Here is a 27668-nt window from a genome sequence, read left to right on the forward strand (position 1 = left end):
TGCATAAAAACCCTTTGTATTTTAGAAACACTGAAATTGTATATCCTTTTTTATTATTATAATTTCATATTTTTATAATTTACCAGGGGTTTCACACAGCTTCCATAGAATACATAAGAACTTTGTGTGATAATACTGTGGTAGATGATTTCAGGGTAGGCTGGAACTTTTCTGAACAATTTTAAAAGTCTGCCTAAATAAATAGTTCTCTTTCACTTAAAATTTTCCAAAGGAAGCCTAAGGTTTACATTAGCTTTTTGAAATCCCTGACTGGCTTTAACAATGGCAGTTAAGTGCACATCATGTACTGTGGCACATATAATCAAACTGAGCAAAGAATAAATGCTGAAATACTTTTGCTACACGTAGAGGAATAACAGCGAGCAAATTGATACTATTCTCAGTCAGGTATGTGTTGTATCCTAAGGCAGTATTTTCAGGGAAGGAACAGCACAGTACCTGTGAATTGGGATTTCCTGCACTGTAACATGTCTTTCCAAAAGAAGTTCTAGGAACTAAAACTGGCATGAAATCATATTCAAACCTTAGTCAATCCGGTACAGACTGAAACATCTACTTTGCAGTCCAGGTTGAACTCCTGTGATATGCTGACGCCAAACTTTACAGTATTCAGCTCAGAGGCTGTGGCCAAAGGAAGGAGAGAGGATTGTACCACACCCTCGTCACAGCAGACTTCCTGACAACACTCAGTCTTGGAAAGGAGAGGTATTACAAACAGCCCTGCCCAAAGACTGAAGCATACCAGTTACTTTCAGATACCTTACTTTCACCCGGGAGAGTTGCAATGTTGAATAAAAACACCTTTAACTTGCACGGTCAGTATCTGAGATGTAGGGAGGCATTTATAATGCAAACGTTTGGTATGTAAGGTCAAGGTCTGAAAACTGTTACTTAAGTTCCCTAAAAAATTAGAATAGACACCACCAGTAGATGCCCCAAAAGACATAATCATGAGCTGTATGACTGCTGTATGATAAAGTCACAATAAATTTATATGCTCTTTCCATTCAGAACTTGCTAATTTATTAATGCTATGAATATGCATAGTATAGCCAACAAATATTTTCAAATTAAAGTAATTATTTCACTTGGTAGCATTATTTTACCTAGACATAAATTAAAAACCCAAGAAACTACAGTATCTTCTATACTTACAAATAGAATTTTTCATCCCATACTGGATTCAGGTTTCCAAAAATAGTCTTTGTTCTCCGCTTGTTTTTGCCAACTTGCACAGTAACATACGGGTCACTTGAGCCAGTTTTGTCCTTAGCCTGTAAGCCCTGAGCACAAAGAACTGCAACAAAAGGAGGGAAATGTGCTTTAGCCCTCATAGCCTTTCATTGCCAAGAAATAAATGAGACAATGACAACAGCAACAGGAAACAAAGACCTCAAACTGAGGGCTCCTGAAACAAAGCTTTCTAGATGAATTTTCCCAACATCTGTTACCCTGGAGATAGACAAGGCTGGTCTAACTACCCTTCTGGACTTACAAAATTTGCAAATATAGTTTAAAAGAGTAATACATTTAAAGATTCACTACAGAATGCAAAGCAAATACTTTTCTTACCATGCATAATTCAGATACTCTTCTCAAACTTTGGTTTAATCAACATGGCAAGTAACACAATGCTGTTGTATAACTTGGCTTGAGTCTAATAATTCCCTAAAATTTCAGTTTTCCCCAAATAAATAAATAATGATTTAAAAAAATTCTCCAAAGATCCAAACTAAAGTTTCCAAAATAAAACCTCCAGTTTTCAAAAATCTGCACTGTAGATTATGTAACTAAACCTGAGGGATACGATTATGACTGGTTTTCCTCATGTGAGAGATGAACCACGAGGATTTTCAGAATAGTTCCTATTCTGTCACAGACAGGGTGACAGTTCAGATCAATTATCATTAACTGTTTATGTATCCATCAGTCTTTCTGACAGTTAATGTTGGTGCATAATTAAATTATATGTATTTTGTGGCAAATAAAATACACACAATTTGATTTTCCATCATAATTCACAAAACTGGAAATCTCAGGAAAAAGCAGAACCATCAAATAGCAGCCTACCAAACCCAGAGAGCTGCAGCTAAAACACCTGCCATGGCTCTTGGCATCAGCAGAGCTTGATCTTATTGTTTTGCACGTATTATTTAAATCCTCTCAAGTGATAACATTTAGTTAACATTTTCTTATGTCAATCATTTTGAATAATGAGTCTCCCTTAGTGCACTCAGAAAAATGATTACATAAAAATGGCACCTTCTTACTCAGCAGATCAGCTCCCAGTGTGGGTTCAGACATATCTGCTGACTTCAGTGAAAAAACCGTAAGGTTCTGTTACGTTTTTCACATTCCTCATTCCTGAAAAGACTAACTCTTAGGAAACTACTAGAGCATATTTTCTCTTCCCCATTCACTATAGATCCAAAGGAAAATTTTTAGAAGGCAAGGAAGTATTCCTCTCCTATGCGTGCAGGAGATTTAAGTGCCAGCTTAGAACATGTTTTCCAGAACTCCTAACTATAATGCTGGCCTGAACACAAGGCAGCCATGAGTATGCTTTAGAGGCCTGGTGACAGTCCCAACACTCAACAACTGTTCTTTTGAGTTTCATGCACTGTCCCACACAACCTTCAGAATGGCCTCCCTTTTTCCTAAACCATCTGACTCACAATCCCAGATTTTCCCTAGATTTCTTCTGGCACATATCTTCTCTTCTTCAGCTCCACGTACAGTTTACGCACTGACCCAAATGTGACTGGGCTTGAGTCTGGACTACAGAGCTATGTGTAGCTAACAACACACCTACAAACTCTCATGGAGTAATTAATTCATGGTCCACTTGACCAATGTTTTACTTCTTCCCCTCCTGAACGCCAGCTTTACATTTCATCATTGGAAAGCAATTCAATCTCTCAGTGACCCTTCCTTGATGCATAAAAAAGGTTGCCATGGAATCTAAAAGTACTATAGTAAAATATTTCGAGCATGTAGCCCAAATACATTTATCGTTTCCAAATTATATACACATACCAGTGTGCTAATACATTATGTACATTCAAAACCACACACAAAACCAGAAATTAGAAAAAATGTGAGATTAAGACAAAATAATATTTAATTTTTTAAAAAAAAATTAATGTCACAGAAAAGCTTTGGTTCTCACAAAAAGCATATTACTAATAGTAATATTTTTAGTGAAAGCAATGTGACTGAATATGCATCATTATTGTTGAAAATATTGATTTAACACTTTGTGATACAGTGATTTGAAGATCTGGGTGTAAGTCCAGTTTGCTTTTATACTCAGTTTTAATGGCTGCCATAGCTGAAAAAGATATGTCACAAGGACACGTAGATCCAAATGGAAGAACTGTATCACTGGCTGCACTTACTAAATCACTACACTCATTTTTAAATCACATCCACCAATTACACAAAAGTTTTTGTTGAAATTCAGCTGGTAAATTTCTGTCTTGCCTGATGTCAACCAGTTGTTCTTGCAAAGTAATGGGAAAGCGTTGCAGATTTATATTTTTAACAAATAGGTTCAAAACCCACTGGAACCTCTCATTTGGAAGATTTTTAAACAAGGTAGAAAATTCCATATCCAAGTTTTTTAAATCCACAGGTCAGAGTTTTTGTAGGTGACACACATCGGTTTTGGCAGCAAAATCACATATGGAAACATTTCCAAACACCCGTTTTCATAATGCCCTCACCATAGCATAAGTTTCTTTCAAAAAGCAGTTACTTTCTCACTCCTTGTTATAACGTCACCTTTACCTCGAAAGGACAGTTTAAACACGTTCACTTTTTCAAAAATATCTGCTAGGTAGCATACTACTGACAGCCAGCTGTCATTACAGAAAGACAGGGAATTGGAAACGCTTCTCTTTTTGTAAGAGGAAAATGTGTTTCTCATCTTTGAAAACCCTTTTACCATTTGCTGAGATAACCAGCAAACCTCTGTGCAGTGCAGAGGGGTTTTATTGTCACTCTCCCATCTCATCACTAAATACTGTAAGGACTTACTGTAAAGAAGAAAGACTTCACAGAAGCCATCAAGTTTGACTGCAGCAAATGCATTGAAACCTGGCTTAGGAAGTTTGGGGTAAGGGGTAAATGCAGAAAAACCTCTGATGTATTTATTTATTTATTTATTTATTAATGATGAGTAGAGCATGATGCCAGTCAGGGAAGGAATTTACAGTCTTCTATAACTTAGGACCCAACATACGCTAAGCTATTTATGTGGAAGTACGTATCTGTGAAACACCAGCAGGAAAGACTACTGCTGTTGCCTTTCCAACTTGTTAATATTTTGCTCCTCAGGAAGCCTGGGTTCTCTTTCCATCTTTCTCTAAGAGCCAACAATTAGCTTAGGTTTGCCTCTAACTTTCTTCACTTGGTGTGGGAAATTCTCCTCAGGGTATAGTTGGCAAACTGAAGGAAGTGTTCACTTGTACCTGTTTGGCACCTGTGAGGCCACACACGGATGAAATATTGCTTCTGCACTTTGAAGGTCCCCAGTAAAACAGACTGACAAACTGGAGAAAGTCAATAGAGAGTTGTCAATTTGGTTAGGAGGCTGGGGCACATAACATATGGAAAAAGGCTAAGGGTCTTGGTTTGCTTACCCTAGAGAAACGAAGACTAAGAGGAGATTAAGCTGCAGTCCTCAACTACCTAAAGAGTATGTGGCAGAGACAATGAGTTCCCAGACAAGCCCCTCTAGTTGAGGATGTCCCTGCTCCTTGCAGGAGGGTTGGACTAGATGACATTTAAAGGTCCCTTCCAATTCAAACTGTTCTATGATTCTATGAAGCTGGACTATTCTCAAACCACACAGTGAAATAAGATGTCACATCCGTAAGCTGAAGCAAGAGATATCACAGCTGGATATAAGGAAAATGGTTTTACAATGTGAGTGGTTAATAACTGAAAAAGCTTTTCCAGTAAGCAGGACAGATTTCCCAAAGAGAATGTGGATCTCCATCCCTGGAGAGTTTCAGATCCAGTCTGGACAAAGCCCTGAGCAAGCTAATCTAACTTTGAAGTTAACCCTGCTTTTAGCAATTGGTTTGAATATACTGTAGAAATCCCTTCTAGCATCACTTCCTGAATTATTCTATGATTCATTTATCAGGTCATAGTTCTGAAGAACTCAAGTGAGTATGATTTTTACTTCTAAAAGAGAAGAAACAAGCCATTCAGCAATACGTGAGTTTTGTATCAACACTAGTAAAGTGATGTTTACCCAGCAGATAGACAGTCTGAAAACATTTACACATTTATGGAGTAACTTGTTAGAATGATGCCATCCATCTAGTCAGGGTATCCTAGCCACTTGTTTCATAAACAAAAGAGTATTTTTTTACAGAGTGTCTGTGTTTGATCTTACAGAGGATATATGAAAAATATCTTGTAAAATAAGTTATGAAAATTACCATATGTACAGATGTGAAACACTGGGCACCAAGAACTGACTTAAACATATCTTTTATGCAAGTTCCTGTTAAGTAGTGAGAAAAATGCATGTGTTACTTAAGCATACACCACTTATTTAAAAAATATAGCTTTTGTTTCACTCATTTTTAGAAAAACTGACTAGTAAAATCTAAGAATAAGTTCCTAAAGTTAATCTCCTTATCCCACATAACAGGAATAATACAAATCCTGGAGAAAGGGTAAATATTTGATTTACTTTTAATATCAGAAAAGGGTTTATTATTTTTCATTACATTAGAACAAAATTGAGGCTAATTTAGATGTGAAATCTAATCAGTCCTTTAATGTTTCACATTACTGCCTTTCAATTCTTTGGTCTTTTAGCTTAATCTCTATTTGTCTCTAATCCAATATCACATAGTCAGGTTGACCTCTGTAGTCAGCTGAGCTTTTATTTAGATTTTCTGTGCTGAGGTTTTAATTCAAAAGCTGAAATGTCAGTCAGATGGCCTGGAAATCTTCATGAGCAACCAGGCTAATGCGGTTGTAAGCAATCTTGAGTATGTTCTGGGTGCGCAGGTTTCCCTGGCTCAGCATCACTAAACTGAAAGAATGGATGATGAGTTTTAAACTAATGGGGTCTGGAATTGCAAGCTGCAATGCTCTTAGCATCACAGCCATTGAAAACCCATAAATGCAGTCGTGGACTTTAACTCTTGCAGTTGATGACAAAAAGTTAAGCACTAGCACAGGAGATACTGGTAAGAGATAGAGGAGACACAAGACAACCATTTACTTACATGGCACATAAAATAATTTTGCCAACAGCTGTAGCTTAAACCTCTTCCAATTAGCATGCTACAAATTCAACTATTTATAGATGCACCAGGTATGCAAATGAACACACAGTTCCAGGTCTAATTATAACAAATCTTATTCCTGAACAAGGGGACTAGGAAAGAAAGAGATCCTAAAGCAAACATTAGAAAATTTACCTGTAATTGTTATTTTTGCTGACCATTTGGATGTTCCATCCAAAACACTTTGTTTTGCTGCTTTTGTATATTGTACAAAATCTTCTTTGGAAATATTAAACATTTCCTGGATCACTTCAAACACCTCTGGTCTATTTTTTTCTCTAATCTTCATTCTTTCCTTCATAGCACTAATAATATTCTGTGTTTTATCTTCTGCACCATGTTTGGAACTTTTCTCAGCAGCTCCTGAAATGAGAGAAAAAGCCAATACTTTTATTAAAAAGTTGCTATTGTATTTCTTTTTTTCCCCCTAGAGTCTCCAGCCAATTCTCGGTACTGCAGTACTCAAAGAAGATATGCGTTTCATGTGGATAATATCAAGCCTCCTGTATTTTTTCCTTGTGATATGTAAAATTATCAATTCATTTAGTTTAACATGACAGGTTGATACTCAACTTCAATCAAGTATGTGTTAAACCTAGAAATATTTATTGAATCAGTACTATTCAGTACTAATCGGTACTGTGAAAACATCTGAATATTTGAGTAACTTTTTTTACATAATTAGGCGTACTGATTCTTCCAGAAAGGTGTGTAGAATTGTGCAATATCTTGGCCTGTCTGCTCTGTCCTTTGCTTCTGTTACTAGAATACGTAATATATATAAAGTACATAATATATATTACTATATATAAAATAACAGAATATATATATGTAAGAATATTTCTTTCTTTTTTTTAAGTCATAATAATATAATGATGTTTTCACTGCTTGCTTTCTCTCCTTTTGGAGTAAAATGGTACAAGAAACCATACCTGGTTCGTTAGGACAACCCACCCCCCCTCCCCCAAATTAGTAGAAACAATATTTAAGCCAGGTGTTTTCACCTCATTTTTCAGAGAATTTTTTGTTTGGCAGTGAGGCATTAATCCAAACTCTTGACATGCTCTCTCACAGTGGAGATTTAGCAAATAGTAGAAAGAAAGATGCATAGCAGCTTCAGACAGTTTCTTAACTGCTTAAAGATATATCTCAATATTTGCTGATGCTGTCTGCACTCATGGAAAGTTTTTCATTCCTTCCTGGAACATTGTTCATTAAAAAAAATATAATTATCACATAAATCCACTTAATGAAGCATTAAAACATCTACTGAATGTAAACATTCACTGGATTTAAGCATTTAGATTAGTTTAGGACTACCCTAACTGTCAAACAGTCCTGTAACACTGATGACATCCTCACTCTGGATCAGCAGTGCACTCTATCCCTTCTTTAAACATCGTGCATGAACAAAGGAGTGCTTCACAAAGCTCCATGTTAACAGTGGGATCTTCTGATGGCTATTTAAGGGGCTCTCCTATGCCTAGGCTCCTAAAAAGTAGACACGACATTATACTCGGGTTTCAGCTGAATAGATTAAAAGGAATGCTTTTCCAAGAACTCTAACACCGGAACCACCCAGGGAATTTCTGCAAGGAATACTGCGTCTAGTAGATGCAAAGAAGGTTCTGGGAAGAGTGAGATGAGGACAGAGAATCTTATGAAATTTAATTTTGCAAATTCATTGTGTTAAGAGTGATGTGAACCTGCATTACCCTGCTCTTAAGAACTGCAGGCCAGGGATAGGTTTATGAAATAGAAAGATGCAGATGTACTAATAGATGTAAATATTGTGGCAGTAGATAATAGAAAACCATCTAACTAAAACGAATGTATTTTCAAGAAAGTAATACATCGCTTTGCTTCAAAGGCTTGTGTCATGCAGCTGGAAACCTAGTGACAGAACACAGGTATTGCAGGGTCAGTTCTGAGATGCAGCAACACTTGCCCTCTTTTGCCATTACACTGGCAATTATTCACAGCTTGCTCCAAGTGCAAAATGGCTGCATGCTTTGTTTTCACATTACTACAAATTACCAGTGTAAAAAAAAAAAAAAAAAAGAAAAATAAAGAAAAGAAAAAAGGAATCACTAAATTGTGGTATTACAACTCAGTCATTAGACACCACACCTGTGCCGTAGTAGTATTAAATTTTAGGGCCTCTTGAGTGACCACCCAGAAAATAATATACCACAGGTATGGAACAGACAGGTTTCTCTCTCCATTAAAATTGTCATTACTGATAATTTCAGTAAGTAGATAAGGATGGTAGAAGAATTCAAAAGATATTATCTATGTGAGAATAACTTCTAGACTGTAATAACCTGAGGCGGTATGTCAAGTCTACCCTTATTTTATAATGTCTAGAAAACAAAGAAAATACTCAGGTGATTTGCTGATTTGTCTGGAACATCAAACCTACCACAGCTTTTACTGTTTAAAAAAAAAGATTATAGGGAGACCATGCTGTCACAGGTTTTATTCATGGTTCTTCCCAGGAGAGCTCTGAAGAGATTTCTCTCCCTAAAAAATCATACCTGGTCTCAGAAGCCCTTGAAAAGCCGACATGAAGTTCTTATAAAATGTCCTTTGTCTGTCAGAGGAAAGCGTTTCTGATCAATGTCTCTACAATACATGTTTTATTGGAATAACCTAAGTGTACTCTTGAAAAAAAACCAAAAAATGTCCATCTTGGAGCTGAGTAGTAGAAGAGAAACACTTGTCTAGTCGGAAGGGTATTAAAATGCTGAAAGCAAAAATTTAAATTCCTGCAGTGCTCAACAGGCCATTTTATCTTTCAATAAGACTGACATATAAAGCAAGATGGAAGAACACTACACATTTTATAATCAATGACACATTAACTCTTGCTATAGGTATTGCTAAATTTTAGCTCATGTTGTTAAATACTACTTGAGTGTTCAAGGAACGGAGTGTGACCATCGTCATCATCGTTATCACTAGCAGCAGTAAGTACTTTACCCTTCCAAAAGGTTGTGAAAACCTCATCCAACTAGCCATCCTCAGCTCCTGGGAGGATCAAAGTATTATTGTTCCCTTTAAATGGACAGTAAAATTAAGTTTAGAATTATGCTGAACAATTTGCTAAACCATTAGAATTCAGATATCTCAATATCGAAGAGGAACATAGTTCCTTCTTTACAATGGCATCAAACACCACTGTGTTCTTTTGATGGCGTTTTTTTGCTAAGGCGCTCTCAGCTTGCAATGACTAAAGAAGAAACTATTAATACATCTGTAGCACTGGAAAGGGTTATCTTTCAGCTTAAGATCTCAGTGAAGTCTTACAGAACAAATATTTTATGCTCTGGTTTCTTAACTTTTTTTTGTTATCTGAAGGTTTCTTAACGAGGATGAAAAAGAGGGAGAAATAAGGCATAATGCCGTAATATTGGAAAAGCATGAGGTGAGATACCAGATACCAATGATTCCAGATTGTCAAAAGGCTGAATTACATGGCTTCTTCAAGTTCCATGGCTACTAAATCTTGAGAAATCCTGATAATCTCAGCCCAAGTATCTCATTTTTTGAATACAGAAGAACAAAGTTCTAGGGATTAAGGCTTTTCCATGCTGAAAAATTACAAATTAGTAGAAAAAGAATTAAATGCTACCATGAAACCAAATACCAGTTAAAGAATTCTCTGGTGATTTTATCACAAAAGAGATGAATGCTGACCTGCCCAGAAAGCATGACAGGTGACTCCTGCAAGATGTAGAAGAGCAACATCTTTAATTTTCTATTTTCTGCCCTTCCTTAGCAGATACAAAATCATAACCAAGTGATAAACTAGGGACACAATCTGAATAGCAATAATGTATTCCTGTTGAAAAACCTGCTGATTTTTGAGAGTACAGATAAAATTGGAATATTTGTTCAAACACAGCTTCCTTTAGGTTTTACTGAAAAATCGGCACAGCCTTCTATTTACCCTAAATTATTTATTGCAGCCATTTTTACATACTCTATTGCTGACAGTCTACCAACAGCTCTTTTCATGCAGCATTAAGACTAATTAAGACAATATTGTTACTTATATTGCATAGGAAGTTAATAAGCCCCTTTTACCCTAGGGACAGATACAAACAGATACAAACTCAACATGATTGGAATCAATTCTGATTTAAGATTGCACCTACTACGAGGAAAGGGATATCTTGTTGAAGATGAGAGGTCTAATGAAAGTACTACTGATTTTGTTTAAACCTAATTTAGAGCAAGTTTAGGTATTGACTTTAAAGAGCTTAAGATGTTGATTTTCTGCAGCCTACATTAGCAATCATTACATATATAAAAAATAAAACCACAGATGCTTGGAGACCTAGTGATTATGAGATAGCCAAAAGGATGACTGTGATAAATATAACCACAGTGAACCACACACATTTCACTTTATGATACTGTAGGCATCAGCTTTCTTCAAAATAGATTTATCTCTTAGATATTTCTTAGAAAGAGATTTAACCAACTGCACCGGTCAATTATTTTTTTCAATGGAATGTTGAACATTTTTAACATAAATGAAACAAAGCACATGAACCTCATTTTCAAAGTAGTATAACATTCCAACTCACAGAACAATTAATCAGCTGCAAAACATATGACAAGATGCTCCAAAAGGTTTGCATACCCTTTGCTGGGTAAAATGTTGGCTGAACAGCCAAGCCCAAAGAGTGGTAGTGAATGGAGTTACATCCAGCTGGCCACAAGTGGTGCTCCCCAGGGCTCAGTCCTGTTTAATATCTTTATCGGCAATGTGGATGAGGGGATTGAGTGCACCCTCATTGAGTTTGCAGAGGACACCAAGTTAGGGGCCAGTGTTGATCTGCTGGAGGGCAGGAGGCTCTGCAGAGGGATCTGGACAGGCTGCATCAATGGGCCGAGGCCAATTGTGTGAGGTTGAACCAGGCTCGGTGCCGGGTCCTGCACTTGGGTCACACCAGCGCCACACAGTGCTGCAGGCTTGGGGAAGAGCGGCTGGGCCCTGCCCGGCGGGAATGGGCCTGGGGGGCTGCCTGGGCCGGCTGGGCATGAGCCCCCCGGGGGCCCGGGTGGCCAAGGAGGCCAGCAGCGCCTGGCTTGTGTCAGACACAGCATGGCCAACAGGGCCGGGGCAGTGACCGTCCCCCTGCGCTGGGCACTGGTGTGGCCGCCCCTCGAATCCTGGGGTCAGCGCTGGGCCCCTCACTGCAGGGGGGACATTGAGGGGCTGCAGCATGTCCAGAGCCAGGCAGGGGCTGGGGCACAAGTCCCGTGGGGAGCGGCTGGGGGGGCTGGGGGGGTTCAGCCTCGAGAGGAGGGGGCTCAGGGGGGACCTCATCACTCCCTACAGCTGCTGCAAGGGGGTTGTAGGCAGGTCTCTTCTCCCAGATAACAAGCACTAGGACAAGAGGAAAAGGTCTCAAGTTCAGATGGAGATTTAGATTGGATACTAGGAAAAATTTCTTTACTGAAAGGGTGGTCAAGCATTGCAACAAGCTGCCCAGGGAGATGGTAGAATCGTGTGGATGCAGCACAGCTATATGGTTTAGTGACGGACTTGGCAGTCATGTTAATGGTTGGACTTGATATCAAAGGTCTTTTCCAGCCTTAATGATTCTATGATTCAATTTCTAGACCATTGACCATTATGTATGTAATTACACAATTACACATAATACTGTATAAAACACTTGATAGTTATCTCTTTGCCACAGAATAGGTCAGCATTTTCAGGAAGCAGCAAATGAGAGTCCTAGCAAAGAAGCTCAAAATCCAGCAATAGCCCGATTCCTTGAAGAATGTGCAGACAATTAGCTTCAACTAGATTCATTGTGATCCATAAAGATTTGCTTCAAGACCCTCCTACAAGATGAATTTCATTTTTGAGAATATCAGAATCAATTCAGTGCCCCTTCTCCATGTTTTCTTCCTCCTGTACATAAACAGTGCTAAACAAGATGTGCATAAGGGGACAGATTAATTTAGGAAAGCTATTTCTACTTCCTCCATCAACTTAATGAGCAGTTAGTTGGCAAGTCTCTTGCACGTATCCTGTTGCCAGCAGAAGTCCAAGCTCATCGTTTTAACTCATTTTCATGTCTCTAAGTCCAGGTAATTCCTGGTGATTCCCAGAAGAACTACGGTGTCAAAAGCCTACCTAAACTGGAGAGATCAATGGGCTGATGTACAATTAATTCTTTTTAGCTAGTTTTAAAATATACATAGAACAAAATGGGACAATTATTCAATAAGAGTGAAGAGGAACTGAAATGATGAAAGCATACCTTCTTTTGTTACAGTCCAGTTAAAAGAAGTTATTTGCACTTATTGAAGAAGCTACAAGTATATTCTTTATAACTTCTGAAAACTCACCACCAGAAATCATATTAACGCTGCACAATATACTTTTATAATATTAGATTTTCAAAGCAAACATTCTTTTCTCACTTGTGAAACTGTCAAAAGCTTAGCTGTCAAACACTGCCCAGTTTCAACCGTAGTGTTGAATCACAATTAAACACAGTTAAGCAGTTTGATTTAGACATTTGTCATTGATTTATGCTCCACGGGGTCAGCTGCTCTGGGAAATTGTGATTAGTCCCTGAACAAAAGGAAGAAAGAAGATTTGACTGGAATATCTGTGTACTTTTTCTACATGTAGAAGCTAGGTAAACTCTCAAGACATTAACAGTGAACAATGTGGAAGAACTCCAGAGTTGTAAAAGCCCCTTCCATTCCAAAATCAAAATATCAGAAAGTTTATAGGTCTAAATTTTTTGTTGTTTCAAGTCTCGTGTAGTATTTATATTGCAACCTCAGATATTTTTGGAGGGGAATGCATGGTGGCTGGAATCAATTTGGCCAATGAAAAAGCAAAGACAAAAGACTTCCTAACTAATTTTTTTTTTCCCTTAAACATACATGATTTGATATTTCGAAGGGACAAGATCCTATTTAATGTTTCATATTTTTGTCTATTCTGTAGCACATTAATATGACTATAATAAGTATTAGGAACTTTTTTTCATCTTTGTTTTGACATTTCTTTTGTTACGAGTTAAACAAAACAAAGAGGGTTTACATCATGTAACAAATTACTCTAGATGTTGCCATAGGCAGTGGAAAGTAAATAATGCACTCATGCTACCAAGCATTATTTCGTAACTCACCAGCAACGTTTGGCAAGTTCCAAGGACAAAAGCAGAATTAACAGAAGGTATTTAATGAACTTTCTGGCTAGCTCCTCAGCCAATGAGTATCAACATGCCTTCACGGATGATCTGGCCTTTCATTTCAGGAAATGTCTGAGTGTGTGCACAAAATCAAAAGGTGTGAAGTATTGCAAAGCTTTAGCTGTCAGGAAATACTCACTCTGCAAACAGTCTGCGTTTAGGAGATCTTGGCACTTCTCATGACATTTTACACCACATTCGGTGCACCTCATGCCTTGTCTAGCTATGCCCCAAAGTAGACCTTCACATTCATAACAGTATGTGGGAGTTGTAGCTGTCCAAACTTCAAAGTTATGAGGTGTAGTTGATGATATTGGATAGATCAAAGCCTGCAGCGTCTTCTTGAAGACATGTATTTTCTGTTGGGTAAGAAAAAAAATAATCAAGACTTTGGCTGAAGTATTGCTTAATACAAGTGAACTGGAGGCTAAAGTATACGTCATTACACTTACAATGTTGCAAAATACCAGAGTATGCATTGAAGTATGAACTAATTTGCAAAATACTGATTTATTCATTTTGCCTTGCACTTTGAAGACAAAATAACTGGATGTACGTTTTCACTGATTACAGAAACAGGAGAATTAAGTTGGAATCAAGTCAGTCAGTTAACAGAGTCCTATGTGTTTTTCCTATTTTGAGGCAGAAATTTAAAAAATCATAAGTGTTGCACTCACAGATGCATTTTAAGTAACTACCTAACACATTACTTCTGAATATTTAAATACTTCCTACAGGAACTCAGACACACTGCACAAAATTAACCTCAGTTATACACCGTACTATTCTTTAATATTTTGTGTGTATATAATCTCATCAAATAAATGCAGGCTAATTCTGTGTTTCCATTTTGTCTGTATCCCTATAATAACATTCTCACAACTTCCTTTTTAAGCACCAGGATGCTTTTTAGCTATAAACAATAATGATCCATACTCTTAAAGTTCCACGCCCATTTCTTGGACCGTTTAGCTTAGGACACATAACTAGTTCTAGCAGAACAATTATTGGCTATTTACTAATTAGTACTGCAAACAACCTGACTCTTAGCTACTTAGTGCTTAATAAGGTGAAACCAAAGCAGTCCCTGAAGTTTTGTGTATAAAGCATAGGCTTAGATGGCCACAATGGTCTGGTTTGTTTATTCAAGCTTTGTTTTTAGGCATTCAGATATAAGTCCTATTGTTTTATTTGGAACAAGAAATACTCAGCAGCCTGTAGGCCGTACTCAGCACCACACAATAATACAACCTTGGCAGTCTTTTTTTGTTTGTTTGGGGTTTTTTTTTCCCCAGTAACTGCACACATGCCTGCCATAAACGTATTAGAAGTTCTAGATCCATTCCCTTATAAATGAATACATTATTTTTTCACAAAGAAACCATATTAAAAAAGGTAGCACAGTAGGAAATGGGATATTTCTTAAAGTCTGTCCGTCCTACCACCTCTTCAAACTAGGGGACAACATTTTGGAATTTGTGTGGTTTGTCCATATCAGCTTTAGCATCACTGCCACAGTTATAGATAGCATAGAAAGCAAGGCTAACTTATTCCATTAAGTATTTGTTAACACTACTGTAATTTTAATATTCAATTGTGGTAAGTATATGCCAAATGCAAGATATTAGCCTAAAAACATGCTTACATGCTCTTGGTTTTATCTATCTGCATCTCCGCTCAAACATATGAAATATTCTTCTAATAATAAATTGTCTGATAGAATATTTTTGTGTGCATATCTGCATAATGTTGCACAGAGTCATCAATTAAGGGAATTTTGCTACCCCAGAAAACTATTACCATGTAGTCACAAATCTACTGATTCATAGGTTCAGGCACTACAAATAGAAACAAATATTAAGTACTCCCACAGCTCTTACTGAAGTTCATAGTTACATGCTAAAAACAACATCCATCCTGTGAAGCCTGGCCAAATAAATGTGGTCAGACACTTCATGGACGTTTGATCCTAGCACCTTTGAGAACACTGTAGAACCAAACTTAGAAAAGAAGCTGAATATAGCAGGACAGACTAATACAAATATTGAATTGCTCTCCAGGGTGCTTTCTTAGCCTTTCCTCCACAATTAGCCACTTAGTAACTCCCCTGAAAGCAAGCAAACATCTGCACTGGTTTGATTTTGCAGACCCTAAAAGGGACTGTGCTCGTCATGGACACCTAACTTGGCAAATGTCATCCTGATGTGTTTCTCACGCCCTTGCCTCCCATGTCACAACTTACCAGCTACAGGGATCAGAAAGAAAATGTCAAGAGCAACCTAAAGTGAATTTATGCAGCTTGTTGAGGAATCATTTTTCTCAGAAACCACCAGGTCTTTTGAAGATTCCTTTGCAGACTACAGTCTCGCACTCCTGAACTCTAGTAGTATCTGTACAAATCTTACCCTTTCATACTGTTCAGCTTTGATGTTTTTTCACCGTATAAATAATTTTAGAATTTTGCCAGTAACTTTTGTCTGTTTCTGAAATGGCAGCAAGTATTGAAATGGCACAGCTCAACAGGCCTTGAAAAAAACATCTGAGGGTAAATGAAGTTTTCAGCTGAAAGACATAATTTGTAGATCAGTTTTGCTGCTGAACATGATCTTTCCCCTGTTGTTAATAAAGAAAACTACAATTGTAAAGAAGAAATTTATCTTACTGTCTAGAGGCTTTCATTACTAATACTCTTCTCTCTTTAAATGTATCTATTATATGCATTTACTGAGCTCTGGGCATAACATTTAGCACTGTTAATATATAGGTTTATTTAGTTATCTGCTTATCCTCCAAAGTGAAGTTTATTCCTGTCACATATACTTCTTCAGTATCTTTGATGTATTTTCTTCACAAACTTGCATCTCTTTGTTCAGCAAAGCAATTAAATGAATGCTGAATTGAAAGCATACGTTTAAGCATCACTGAAGTTAATAATTTGACACTGCTTAAAATGTCTTTGGATCGGTGCCTGAGAACATAAAAACTTTTTGTGTCATGAATGTGTTATACCAGGATAACAATGTCAAGTGGCAAAGCTCAAATCATTTAACTCCAGGTTTTAATTGTTTGAGTAAGTGGCATTTAATTTTTTAATAAAAGGCATTAGTTCAAAGAATTTCAGTACTGATTCTAACCTGCTTCCATCAGAGCCACTAATATTCCCTCCAGAAAAAGCTGAGGGAGAGTAAAAACCAGAAAAGCCTTAATCGGAGGAATAACTTGCCCAAAGGGGATTTTCTTCCTTAACTCTCGCCAGTGTCTGCACTTCATCTGGTTTTGTGGAGAGTATCCAGAGAGTTCTTTTATGCCTGAAAATGTCTGTTCTTTTTGTTTTCAAATGTTGCTCTACCCAGTCTTAATGGTGCCTTAGGGCATTAAGTTCTGCTGGCTACTTACAGACCAAGTAGAAAAGTATTACTTTTTACTTGTTTTAAATATCTTGCAAGTGGTTTTACTGGCTGTACCATTACATTTATTTTCAAAAGAGTATCCGCTTCTTTTTAGTATGTTTAGTAAGGGCTGGCATACAACAGGCTTCTCTTAGTCACCTCTTCTCTGAATTAGCTTTTTTCATTTTCTAATCAAATAAAGCTTTTATGTATCTAAATTTTATTTGTTGTCTGCCTTCAGACTTTTGTCTTTATTTAAGAATTTATTAAGAAATACCTATTTCTAGTACACAATTTTTCATATGTCCTCGTTCAAACTGAGGCCAAAAAGCATAATGGCATAAAAATACATCCAACTTATTTTTCCCTTTCCTCCTGAATCAGAGTTCAATATTCTCTCCTGATTGACAGCAAGCATTGAGAAATGATTGCACTAAGCTCTCCATTGGGATCTGCTGTCTTCTTTTTTCCTCCTGAACAGTATCACTTAAGTCAGAATCTATAAGTGTAGTCCTAATTATTCTTTCTTGTACTGAATTAGTTGGCAACTAATATTATCTCCAAAACTTGCACCTTTAGCCTTCCAAAGTCAGTCTGGTAGTTTTTTGCACGAGGGGAGGCATGTAACTGTATTTGTTGTCATAAAAGGTGGTAATACTTGTAAGTGGTTTTCCTAGTGTCACAAGAACGGTTTGGGTTGGAAGGGACTTTAAATATTACCTAGTTCCAACTCCCCTGCCATGAGCAGGGACATCTTCCACCAGAACAGGTTGCTCAAAGACCTGTTCAACCTGGCCTTGAACACTTCCAGGGATGGGGCATCCACAGCATCTCTGGGCAACCTGGTCCTGCGCCTCACCACCCTCACAGTGAAGAATTTCTTCCTAATGTCTAATCTAAATGTACCCTCTTTCAGCTTAAAGCCATTACCCCTTGTCTGATTACTACGTGCCCTTGTAAAAAGTCCCTCTCCAGCTTTCCTATAGGTCCCCTTTACTGGCAGGTGCTATAAGGTGCCCTGGCACCTTGTCTTCTCCAGGCTGAACAACCTCAACTCTCTCAGCCCATCTTCACAGGAGAGGTGCTCCAGCGCTCTGATTTTCTTTGTGGCTTCCTCTGGACTTGTTCCAACAGGTTCATGTCCTCCTTAAGTTGGGGGCCCAGGGCTGGATGCAGCGCTGCAGGTGGGGTCTCACGAGAGCGGAGTGGAGGGGCAGAATCCCCCCCCCCCCCCCCCCCCCCCCCCCGACTTGCTGGTCACACTTCTTGTGATGCAGCCCGGGATAGGGCTGGCTTTCTGGGCTGTGAGCGCACATTGCTGGGCCATGTTGAGCTTCACATCTACAAGCACCCCCAAGTCCTCCTCCTCAGGGCCGCTCTCAATTCATTCTCTGCCTGTATTTGTGCTTGGGACTCCCCTGACCCACATGCAGGACCTCGCACTTGGTCTTGTTGAACTTCATGAGGTTTGCACAGGCCCACCTCTCAAGCCTGTCAAGGTCCCACTGGATGGCATCCCTGCCCTCCAGCATGTCAACCACATCACACAGCTTAGTGTTGGCAAACTTACTGAAGGTGCACTCAATCCCACTGTCCATGTCATTGACAAAGATTGCTGGGTTTTGGTGGTTTTTTTGTCTTTTTGACAAAGATTGTCATTGACAAACGGCACTGGTCCCAGTACTGACCCCTGAGGAATGTCACTCATCACTGGATTTGTTTAGAAGACATCTTTTAATAAAGATATGGAGTATCTTAGGGTCTTTTACTGAACTAAGATATTTTTGTAGCAGCTGTAACATTGATGGAAAAAGTCTTTATTTTGTATCACTTGCATGGCATAATTTCATTCTCAATAATTTTCCCGCAGCTTTTAACTTCTTTTTAAGATTCCATAGTTCTTCTCTACTTTATCAACCTTTGTTGCTATTTTGAGATAGCAGAACTAAATACCTACTGCTCCTACTGAAAGATCATTTCAAACACCAGCTGTTTCCTACTCATCAATTCACCTCTGAGCACTACCTAACTACTCCTTTATGATCACCATATAAACACAGAAAGTTCACAATAAATCAGAGAACAGTAATGGACGTGTGTATACTTGTGCTATGGGTTTCAGTTTCCAGAATATCTGTCAATATATTCTGCTCTTCCAGTTCTTAGCAACAGTGTAAGAAAAATTCAACACTTCATTTCTTTCAATTTAGGATACATTCTAGAAGGCTATGTTTCACTAGCAATTTAAGGAACATGAAAGAGGCCTTTATTCCTTCAAATTTGTGCTTTTGCTTAGTTCAGCCGTGTAAATCTGCTCGCATCACACTTTAAGTATCCCTGAAGAAAATGGCACCTGTTGTGTTTTTGTTTAAAATTAATGTCTTTTGCAAAATATGTTAAGTCAATAAGGGAAAACCACAACACAGAGGTTTTACTAGCTGTAAGAATACAATTTTTTTTCAAAAGGTTCTTCTGGGCACTTCTTGTATGAATTAAATATTTCCTTATCTAGAATCACATTGTTATTTAGCAGCAGTTACATTTACAAAATCAAATAATGCCTGACCACCTATAAGAACTGGGGAAAAAAATAATAATCACACAGAAATCTTATTGCAGAGTCCTGTCATTCTAATTGTACTCACGATGTGAAGAGAAACTTCAGGATGCCGAAAGACTGCAGGTAAAGCATGGTGCAGCTGGACTATTTAAAACAAAACATTTCCCCAAGCAACTACTTTGTAAAACAGAAATTTCTTGCTTAGTCTCTTCTGACCATCATTGATATGAGTCAGCAGAAGCAAACCTGGTGAATCATGCAGCAAATTTTGCTCAAGATCCCTGAAAGTGGCTACACAATAAATGGAATGCTTGTACACTCAGTTTTATCCAGTTTGGAGTGTCGAAGGCTGAAATAATTTCTGAAGAGTTTTGAACAAAAATTTCTACATTATTTAAATGACTTAAACCTGCCATTGAAAACACTCACCATTTCATCATTGTTTATGGAGGTCCGGATGAGCATGGCCATGGAAATACCAGATTTTCGGGCTGCAAGTGTCTGTTTAAAGCAAATGCGAAACTGTTAAAAATTATACTGGTAACTCCAGTTGTTTAATTTAATGGAAGGCAAGAAGTACTTGACTATGCTATTGAATTTAAGCAAAACTGTAAGACTTACAAAAACTTTTAGTTAATGTTTGCAGCACACAACTTTTAAGGTTTCAGTACATAACGCAAGCATGATTTCTATCATCATTACTGTTTATTTCAGCAGTGCCCAGCTGAACTGCCATTTCTAATATAAAACCTGTTATTCAGAGGTTTATGACTCATTTTTTTTAAATCACAGGCTGTCACTGTTTTTCCGCTTTGCCAACCAAATTAATGTGGTACAAGGATAGGCATCCTGCCCTAATTTGGGAGCTGTCTGTGCCTGCAGCAACATGGGAGATCATTTTGCAATAGTCTTATGGTTCAAGTTGTCAGTCCAGATATTTTTTTGTAAATCACTAAGCACTTTTAAACTGTATGTATGTAGATAAAATGCTACTTGTCTTAAATAAAAAGTCTTTGGGAAACCTAAAAGTATTTTTTTTCCACAAATACAATATTTATTCAATACTACGAATAGCTATATGGAGAAATAAAAAAAAAAAATGGTTCTTGGAAGGAGGAAACCAGGATGGAATTCTGCCTCAGTCTGTCCTCTTTTGCCCACATGATGTTATGGGTATAGGAACATCTCCCAGTTTCGAAGACTACACCCCATTTGCTCTAGTATAGTACATCAAAAGCGCACAAAATAAAACATTTTTAATATAGAGTAAGGAAATTTTATCTACCTTACTGCAATATCCCTGTAATTTAAATGGGTCCTTAAGAATGAATTAGAGAGTATAGTGATCAGAAGGAAAGAGACCCCAAGGAAACAAGTTCTGCGTGTTTTCCAAATAATATTTCAACTCTGAATAGCACCTCTGCTATCGGTAGTCCTTTTTGCCTGACAGAAACAGGTCAGATTTATTCCACTGTACAAAATATTAACCATACACTGCTATACTACTGTATTTTACCAGCAAAATTGGGCCTATGCATCCCTCCCCCTAGTCTAAATCATCCCAAGTGTGCCTGTATACTTGTGCTTTATCTCTGTTCTTCCGTAATCCAGAGTCTGCTTTGTCATGCATTGCTGCTCTCAGTCTAGCAGTGGGAGGATGATCAATTACACCACCCACTAACCAGAAGTCTGTTGCCTTTGTTGCGAGGATACAGACTTTCACCTTACTGTGAACTGGGTCTCTGTAGTCCACCATTATAGAGTTTCAAAGATATTTTGCATATGACATTCTTATTTTTGTGAAATATATATTGGGTCAGAAGCATTTTAGGCTTACACCAGCAGAGGAATTGCATCATTAATCTTTGGATGGTGAGACAATTCTGGTTCCTTCCCATTTTATACTTTTAAATACTGACATAATTTAAATTGATTTTTTTTATTTAGAGATATTAAGACTGTTAATTTTAATTTTAAATGTTCACTTCCCCCTGAGAATGTACCCATTCAATTTTCAATACATTTCCCTTGATGATAATTAAACTTGCAGACAGACACAAAATTATTAATCTTGTGAAACCAATTATGGGGGTAAGAAGTCATCCCCGGCACAGAAATATTTGATTTGATTCATCACTGTCCTGCCACAGTTACCATGGCATGCAAAGACACCCCCGCCCCTTCATTTTTCTTTGAACAGTTTACCAAGTCTATGCCATTAATTTGCTATCAGTTTTGCCACTTTTTTGTTAATAAATAAATAATCGTTTGCTTCTCTGTGACCACCTTTCCCTTCTATTTCCGTGAATATGAGAAATTAATTAGTGTGCACCAGTGAGATTGACAAAGTGACAGGAAAGATGAAACAGTGTCCAGGCTTTGCTTTTTCAAACTTTTTGTGACAATACCTAATGCTACAGGACCTATGCATCAAAGTGAGAAGTGACAAGCAAAAACGTGTTGGGAACATTAAGAAGAAAAGAAACAATTTTCATAATCGGTAGAGTGTTATGTTTAAAAAGATTAATTTTAAAAGCACTCATCTTCTCATCCCTCTTGAAGCATATTTCTTCCCAAAGTCTTGGAAAGTAGTCATTTACATTTACTTGCCTGCAGTATATTGTATAGTTTTGACCTCTAGTCTTCATGTCACTTATACTTAGAGAAAGTGATTTGATCCTTTTAGGTCTAAAATACACGATCCTAGCTATTTCAGGCTATAGAGCAATATGGACTACTTGTCAGGGCAGGAATACAAAGGGCAATAATAACATTAACCTCATATATAAGGCAGTGAATCCTACTGTGTTCTGTCCTCCAGCAACATATCAAAGTACACGAGGCAGCAGGAGAACTGCAATTTCATGCTATCAATATAAGTCAATAAACAGATAACTATTTCCTGAGAGAAAAAGGAAATTTAGGGAAGAAATTCTGACCCTGTCACGTGTTCTTGAGGCCCAATTCTCCCACGGACTACTCCCAGAATCACGTAGCTTAACCTTTTTGCTCCTTAATCGGAAGTGTGTCTAAAATCATAGTACAGTGACCTATATAAAATAACAAAGTCTAATAGGAAACAGATAATTAGGCTGTTCTTAATAAAGTGTTTGTCATGCTGAAAGGATAATAAGAGAAAGTGATACCTAGAGGGATTTGTGATAAACCAGTAAAGTTAGCAGTCATTAGGGATTAAATTTACAGGGGTTTTAGTGAAAGAACTCACAAGAATTACTTCCATTTATGTTTCACTGTCAGAATAAACGGTATCTTCAAGAGAAAGCCCATAAATAAAATGTTTCTGAAATACTGTAGTTGGTGATAATTCAAGAGCTTGAAGCACTGAACACACAGAGAATAGTGTCTGTTCTTAAGAATGGAAAGAAGCAAGGAGGAATGAGTATTTTGGAAAAAGAAAGGGAAAAGTGCTGCCAGACTCATTTATGGGAAATAAGGTGACAGGTTATGAATGTAGCAAGACAATTTTTCCCCCTCCTTCCCTTCTGTTTTTAAATAGTAGCAGGGAAGAAAGGTAAGTGCAGGTCATCATCTGGAGCCTCCATGAAGAAAGTTCAAATTGCCAGAACATCAAAAGAACATAGTGAGCAACAGAAACCTGAAGCCTTTCCATACTGTCTTTTAACAGGACACAAGACTTGTTCAGCAGTTTACACTTGCTCCCTCTCAAAGCGAAGTTCAAACACTACCTCATGTCTTTCCTTACATGGGAATTTGACCTACAGAGGTTAAAGATCTCCATGCAGGTACTACTGTGTCATAAACATATGGAGAAATTTATACAAAATAACCCAACAAAACCAATAAGAGAAGATGATAAAGCACAGCATTGTCTATTTAATTTTTAAATGTTTTAACAAATTCCTGATACATGATGTAAAATAACTTGGCTTCCTTGGTGCTCAAGTCCTTTTAGAGCCCCTAATAACTTGTGTCTACACTGTCTTATGCATCACCTTCAATTTTGCCTTAGCAGCTTAAATAAATAAATTAATATAACTGGAAGTCATTCTAGCAAAAAAAGTGGTAACCATAAGAGAATTGGACTCAAGCTACAATTAAACATTAAATGGAAAATTATGTGGGTGAAGAAAGAGCTGCCTGCCACAATGCAATAAAAGAAAGCTGTGTTTTGAGCAGCTGAAGTAGCGGGGAGGAAGGAGCTGTCAAGCTAACGTTTTGCAACTGTTCATGAGTGCTGGTTGTGCCATGCAATACTCATTCCTCATTTTTTACAGAGGGTTTCTGTTTTCCTGATCTTTTTTTCTTTCACAGTTTTTTTCTTTACAAGAATCTATAGACTGCTATCACCAGGGGAAAAAAAAAAAAAAAGTTGAAGGCAAAATATTTGTTACCACTTTACCGATCCTGTTATATTTTTAATGCACTGTAAAAGCTACCCACTAGAGGTGAATCTGACAAAAAAAATACCGGATTGAGCATTTAAAAGTTGTGCGACTTCAGAACTGTTTATTTTTGAGCAACTACAGGTAATTTATCACTCTGGGGATCTTAACATTATTATTTTGAAAGGCAGACTTACACTCTGTTTTGGGAGGGGGGTGGGGCAGAGGGGAAGGAAGAAGAACCCTCTCAAAAGGAAACAAGCTACTGTCCAAAATTACTTACCCACCTTCCATAATTTTTCTATTAAAATTTTGATGTCTGATCCTGAAATGTTCAACAGAACTGCAGTATTAAGGCCAGAAAACAGATTTAGAAAGGCAACGGCAATTCAGCTGAACGACATGATCATTACTGGCCACCACTGTAATACCATTGTACTTTTTCTTCATATTTGTTTTCATAGAAGAGACTAGAGCATGCCCCATCCAGCCTTTAAGTTTACCTTGAATATTAAGGTTAGTCAGAAATAGCATGGAAAACAACAAAAAAAACCCCAAATCCATCAATAATTTCATAATCTCTCCAAAACTAGTTCTTAATTCTTGGAACACACTGGTGTAAAATAGAGGAATATAATCATATTATTATGTTTTCCTTTTAGTTGAATTAAAAAACCCCACAAATATACAAATACTGTTTGATTATTTTTATGGTTTATCTATTTAATGTATGAACATTAAAATATTTAAGCCAATTTCTCTATTAATGATTAAAGAAGTTAAGAAAATGGAGTGCAAATAGGTTTAATGTAAAATAGTCCAGATATTTGGCTTTTATCTAATGATTACTCTGATGATGTACAAAACCTAAGAATATGGCAACTGCAATTTATATGGATGTCTTCAATCTTAAAAGAGTTCAAACTACCATAATCGAGCTCTAGCCTCTATAAAGGCTTTTGTTGAGGAGACATTTACATAAAAAGAAGTATCAGTGCATTACTGTTTTAGATGAAATGGGCAGTTTTCTCATATGGTGTGTCCACTTCAACAGTACGAAGCAAGCAGACTGCTTCACAACTGCAGCAAAGATTCACAAATTATTCCTGCGTTCTTATAATCAAATGACAAAGCTAAGTATACATTCTTGAATGACCAAAAGAAGCAATCTGCCTGATTACAGTGATTGTAAAATATAAAGTCACCTTTAAATCAAATGAAACCAGGAATTTTCGAGAGTTTCCGTAACATTTGAAATGATGACTTGCATTAACAGAAGCAAAGACTAAAGCATAACGAGAGGAAAAAACAGAGCTAAATACCTTTGTCTATGACTGGGCAGATCACCACACCTACTTGGCCATCGGGAGTTAAGCACTTCTAATGTCCACTGTAATTATTGTTATCCCTCTCCCTGCCTGCAGTTCCACCCCAAATTAAAGCTCTAACTGATATAAAAGAGAGAACATGTTTGTTTAAAAGTAGAAGTTACAGCAACTCGACTCCGTTCTGGCTCCACATTAAAGAAGAAGTCTGTTCAAGCTCCCTGTACTGTTATTCTAACAGCTCTCTGTGTTGTTCCTGCACTTGAAGGATCATTTCTCCTTCTGTTATTTTTCCCTCCTATAGCAGATATATTCTACTAGAACTCTAATAATGACCCATACTGAAATTCATCACTGCAGCAAGGAGAACTGTTCCTGGAAATGGATTTTGACTGCCTTATCCTCGCTAATGACTCCAACCAAAACAAGCAGGAAAAGCCGTCTCAACCCATTAGTGGAAAAACTTACAGATTTAGGAGGAAAAAAACCCTAGTAAGGCTTCTGTTGAAAACTGGATTTTTCAAAATGTAAATTTAAGGAAACAAATGTGAGTCAAAGATACCAATTTAAGATTATGTATTTCATTTTGATAAACGTTACATTGAGGTACCATGCTGAAAGCATGAAAACTAATGCAGAGAAACCGGGAGTTCAGAGGGACTACGAAAATAAGAAGGGACCTTTACAAGTGCCAGAGTTAGTGGAAAAAGAAAAGTATTTCCATGAGTCATTAATCTACTTATCAGAAAGTACACTATCATACCTGAGATTCGTTTTTTTGCTTTGGGAAATTCACCTTTTACAAAAGAGATCAAAACTTGTGTTGATTGATACAAGAAGATTTAAAAGCAGGGAGCACTTTCAACTCTTTATCTAGGTATCTAAGGCTGTTCCACAGGGGAAGCACTGCAACTGGGTGCTAAACAATCTGCTCGTATCATTAGAAAGGATTTTGGAATACACAGATAAATTTCTAACATAAACTTCTCCTAACATTTCTGCTATAAATGATGCAGAGAATAAGACATTCACATAAGACACAACTTCACTTAGGATAAAATTCTTGGTGATAAAATAGTTTTTCTATTTTTCAAATAAAAGATCATCATAAATTATGACATTCACAAATGCCCTAAGAGTTATTACGACAATTTTAGAACATTTATCAGTATAAAAGCACTTACCATAGCCTGAAAAATCCAGCCAAGATAGGAAAGAAATTATAAAGAATATTAATAATTTGTCAGATTTGTTGCAACAAAAAAGAGATATAAATTTATATTTATTTCAATCAGTGTCAGAAAGAGTCTAGCACTCAATTACAGCAATATTATTTCAATTTTTCTGAAACAGCCATATAAGTAAACATATAAAAAGATAATTTATTATGTATTAGATCTTACAAGGACTTGAGAATTAAGTTACTGATTTAAATGAGATGGTTTGGAGTCGATCTATTATAAGTTCAGAGCTCACAGGTGACTGCTTGAAATGCACATACCTTCAAACACAAATAATGTCTCATAGAAGATGACCTACACTAAGTCTGAAATAAGTTCCTCTTAAATTAAAAAAAAAAATTACCAGCTGAAGATCTACAACTGCAGAATTGAATTGTTATATAATTTACTATTTTAAAGAACATTTAGTTAAGTGCTATACTGTAAGTCCATAATGATTAAATTCCGGAATAAATTTCAGTTTTAAAACTCTGCAACTTAAACTTCTAAAGGTAGAATTCATTCAGGAAAAGTTATCCTTCAACAACTGGACATTAAAGTAGTAATCATAACATGGTAATCATAAACATATTAGAATAATAAAATAAAAGTTTTATTCCACCATTCAAAATGTGATTTTTTTTATTTGATAAATATTATGTTTTTCAAAGTTAATAGTTAATATTTAGATTTTGATGTCTTAACTTGTTCAGAGCTATGCCTATCTGTAAACAGTTCCAACAGTTATGAATAAAACAAAGTGCTATTTACTATGCATGAAAGCATCATAAGGCAGCTGTCAACTGTACTCATGTATAATACAACTTAAAGTGAAATGTCTACTATAAAAAGATGGTTTCAGTGAATACAGGCTCTACTATGTCATGAATTGCAATTTTTCATTAATTTCAGAACAAATTATATTCTAAAATGGTTGCTGTGCTTTCTGTTTGTGACCCTTCAGATAGTATGGTATATCGTTGTAAAGGAACTGAACAGAGTACCTAAGAATATGTTGAGCAATAATTTCACAAAGATTGATCTTTTAAAGATATCTATAGTAATAATTTACTTTGGCTGACTCCTTATAAATTTCCTTACAATGAGAAATTGGTTTGTAGGCTCACCACCACCCAGAGAGTAAGTATGTATTTTATCAAATTATGAATTCTGTGTGTCAGTAAAAGAAAAACAGAAATGTGAATGGCCCTTGAAATTCTTCAGAGCAGAGAGATTCTAC

General features: G+C 37.0%; 1 protein-coding gene across 2 annotated transcripts in view; it reads right to left on the minus strand.

The window, feature by feature from the left end:
* The window catches only part of UNC13C (unc-13 homolog C), a 178401-nt gene that overhangs the window by 113439 nt on the left and 37294 nt on the right, over nucleotides 1-27668 (minus strand). For both annotated transcript variants that reach the window (XM_027792581.2, XM_027792579.2), the window contains exons 5-8: nucleotides 19949-20020; nucleotides 13710-13929; nucleotides 6471-6698; nucleotides 1177-1318 (exon numbers count right to left, since the gene is read on the minus strand). In XM_027792581.2, coding sequence (XP_027648382.1) covers nucleotides 1177-1318; nucleotides 6471-6698; nucleotides 13710-13929; nucleotides 19949-20020 — 662 coding nt within the window. The remainder of the gene's footprint in view (nucleotides 1-1176; nucleotides 1319-6470; nucleotides 6699-13709; nucleotides 13930-19948; nucleotides 20021-27668) is intronic.

Source organism: Falco peregrinus, chromosome 1 (genome assembly GCF_023634155.1).
Source record: "Falco peregrinus isolate bFalPer1 chromosome 1, bFalPer1.pri, whole genome shotgun sequence".
Taxonomy (NCBI): Eukaryota; Metazoa; Chordata; class Aves; order Falconiformes; family Falconidae; genus Falco; species Falco peregrinus.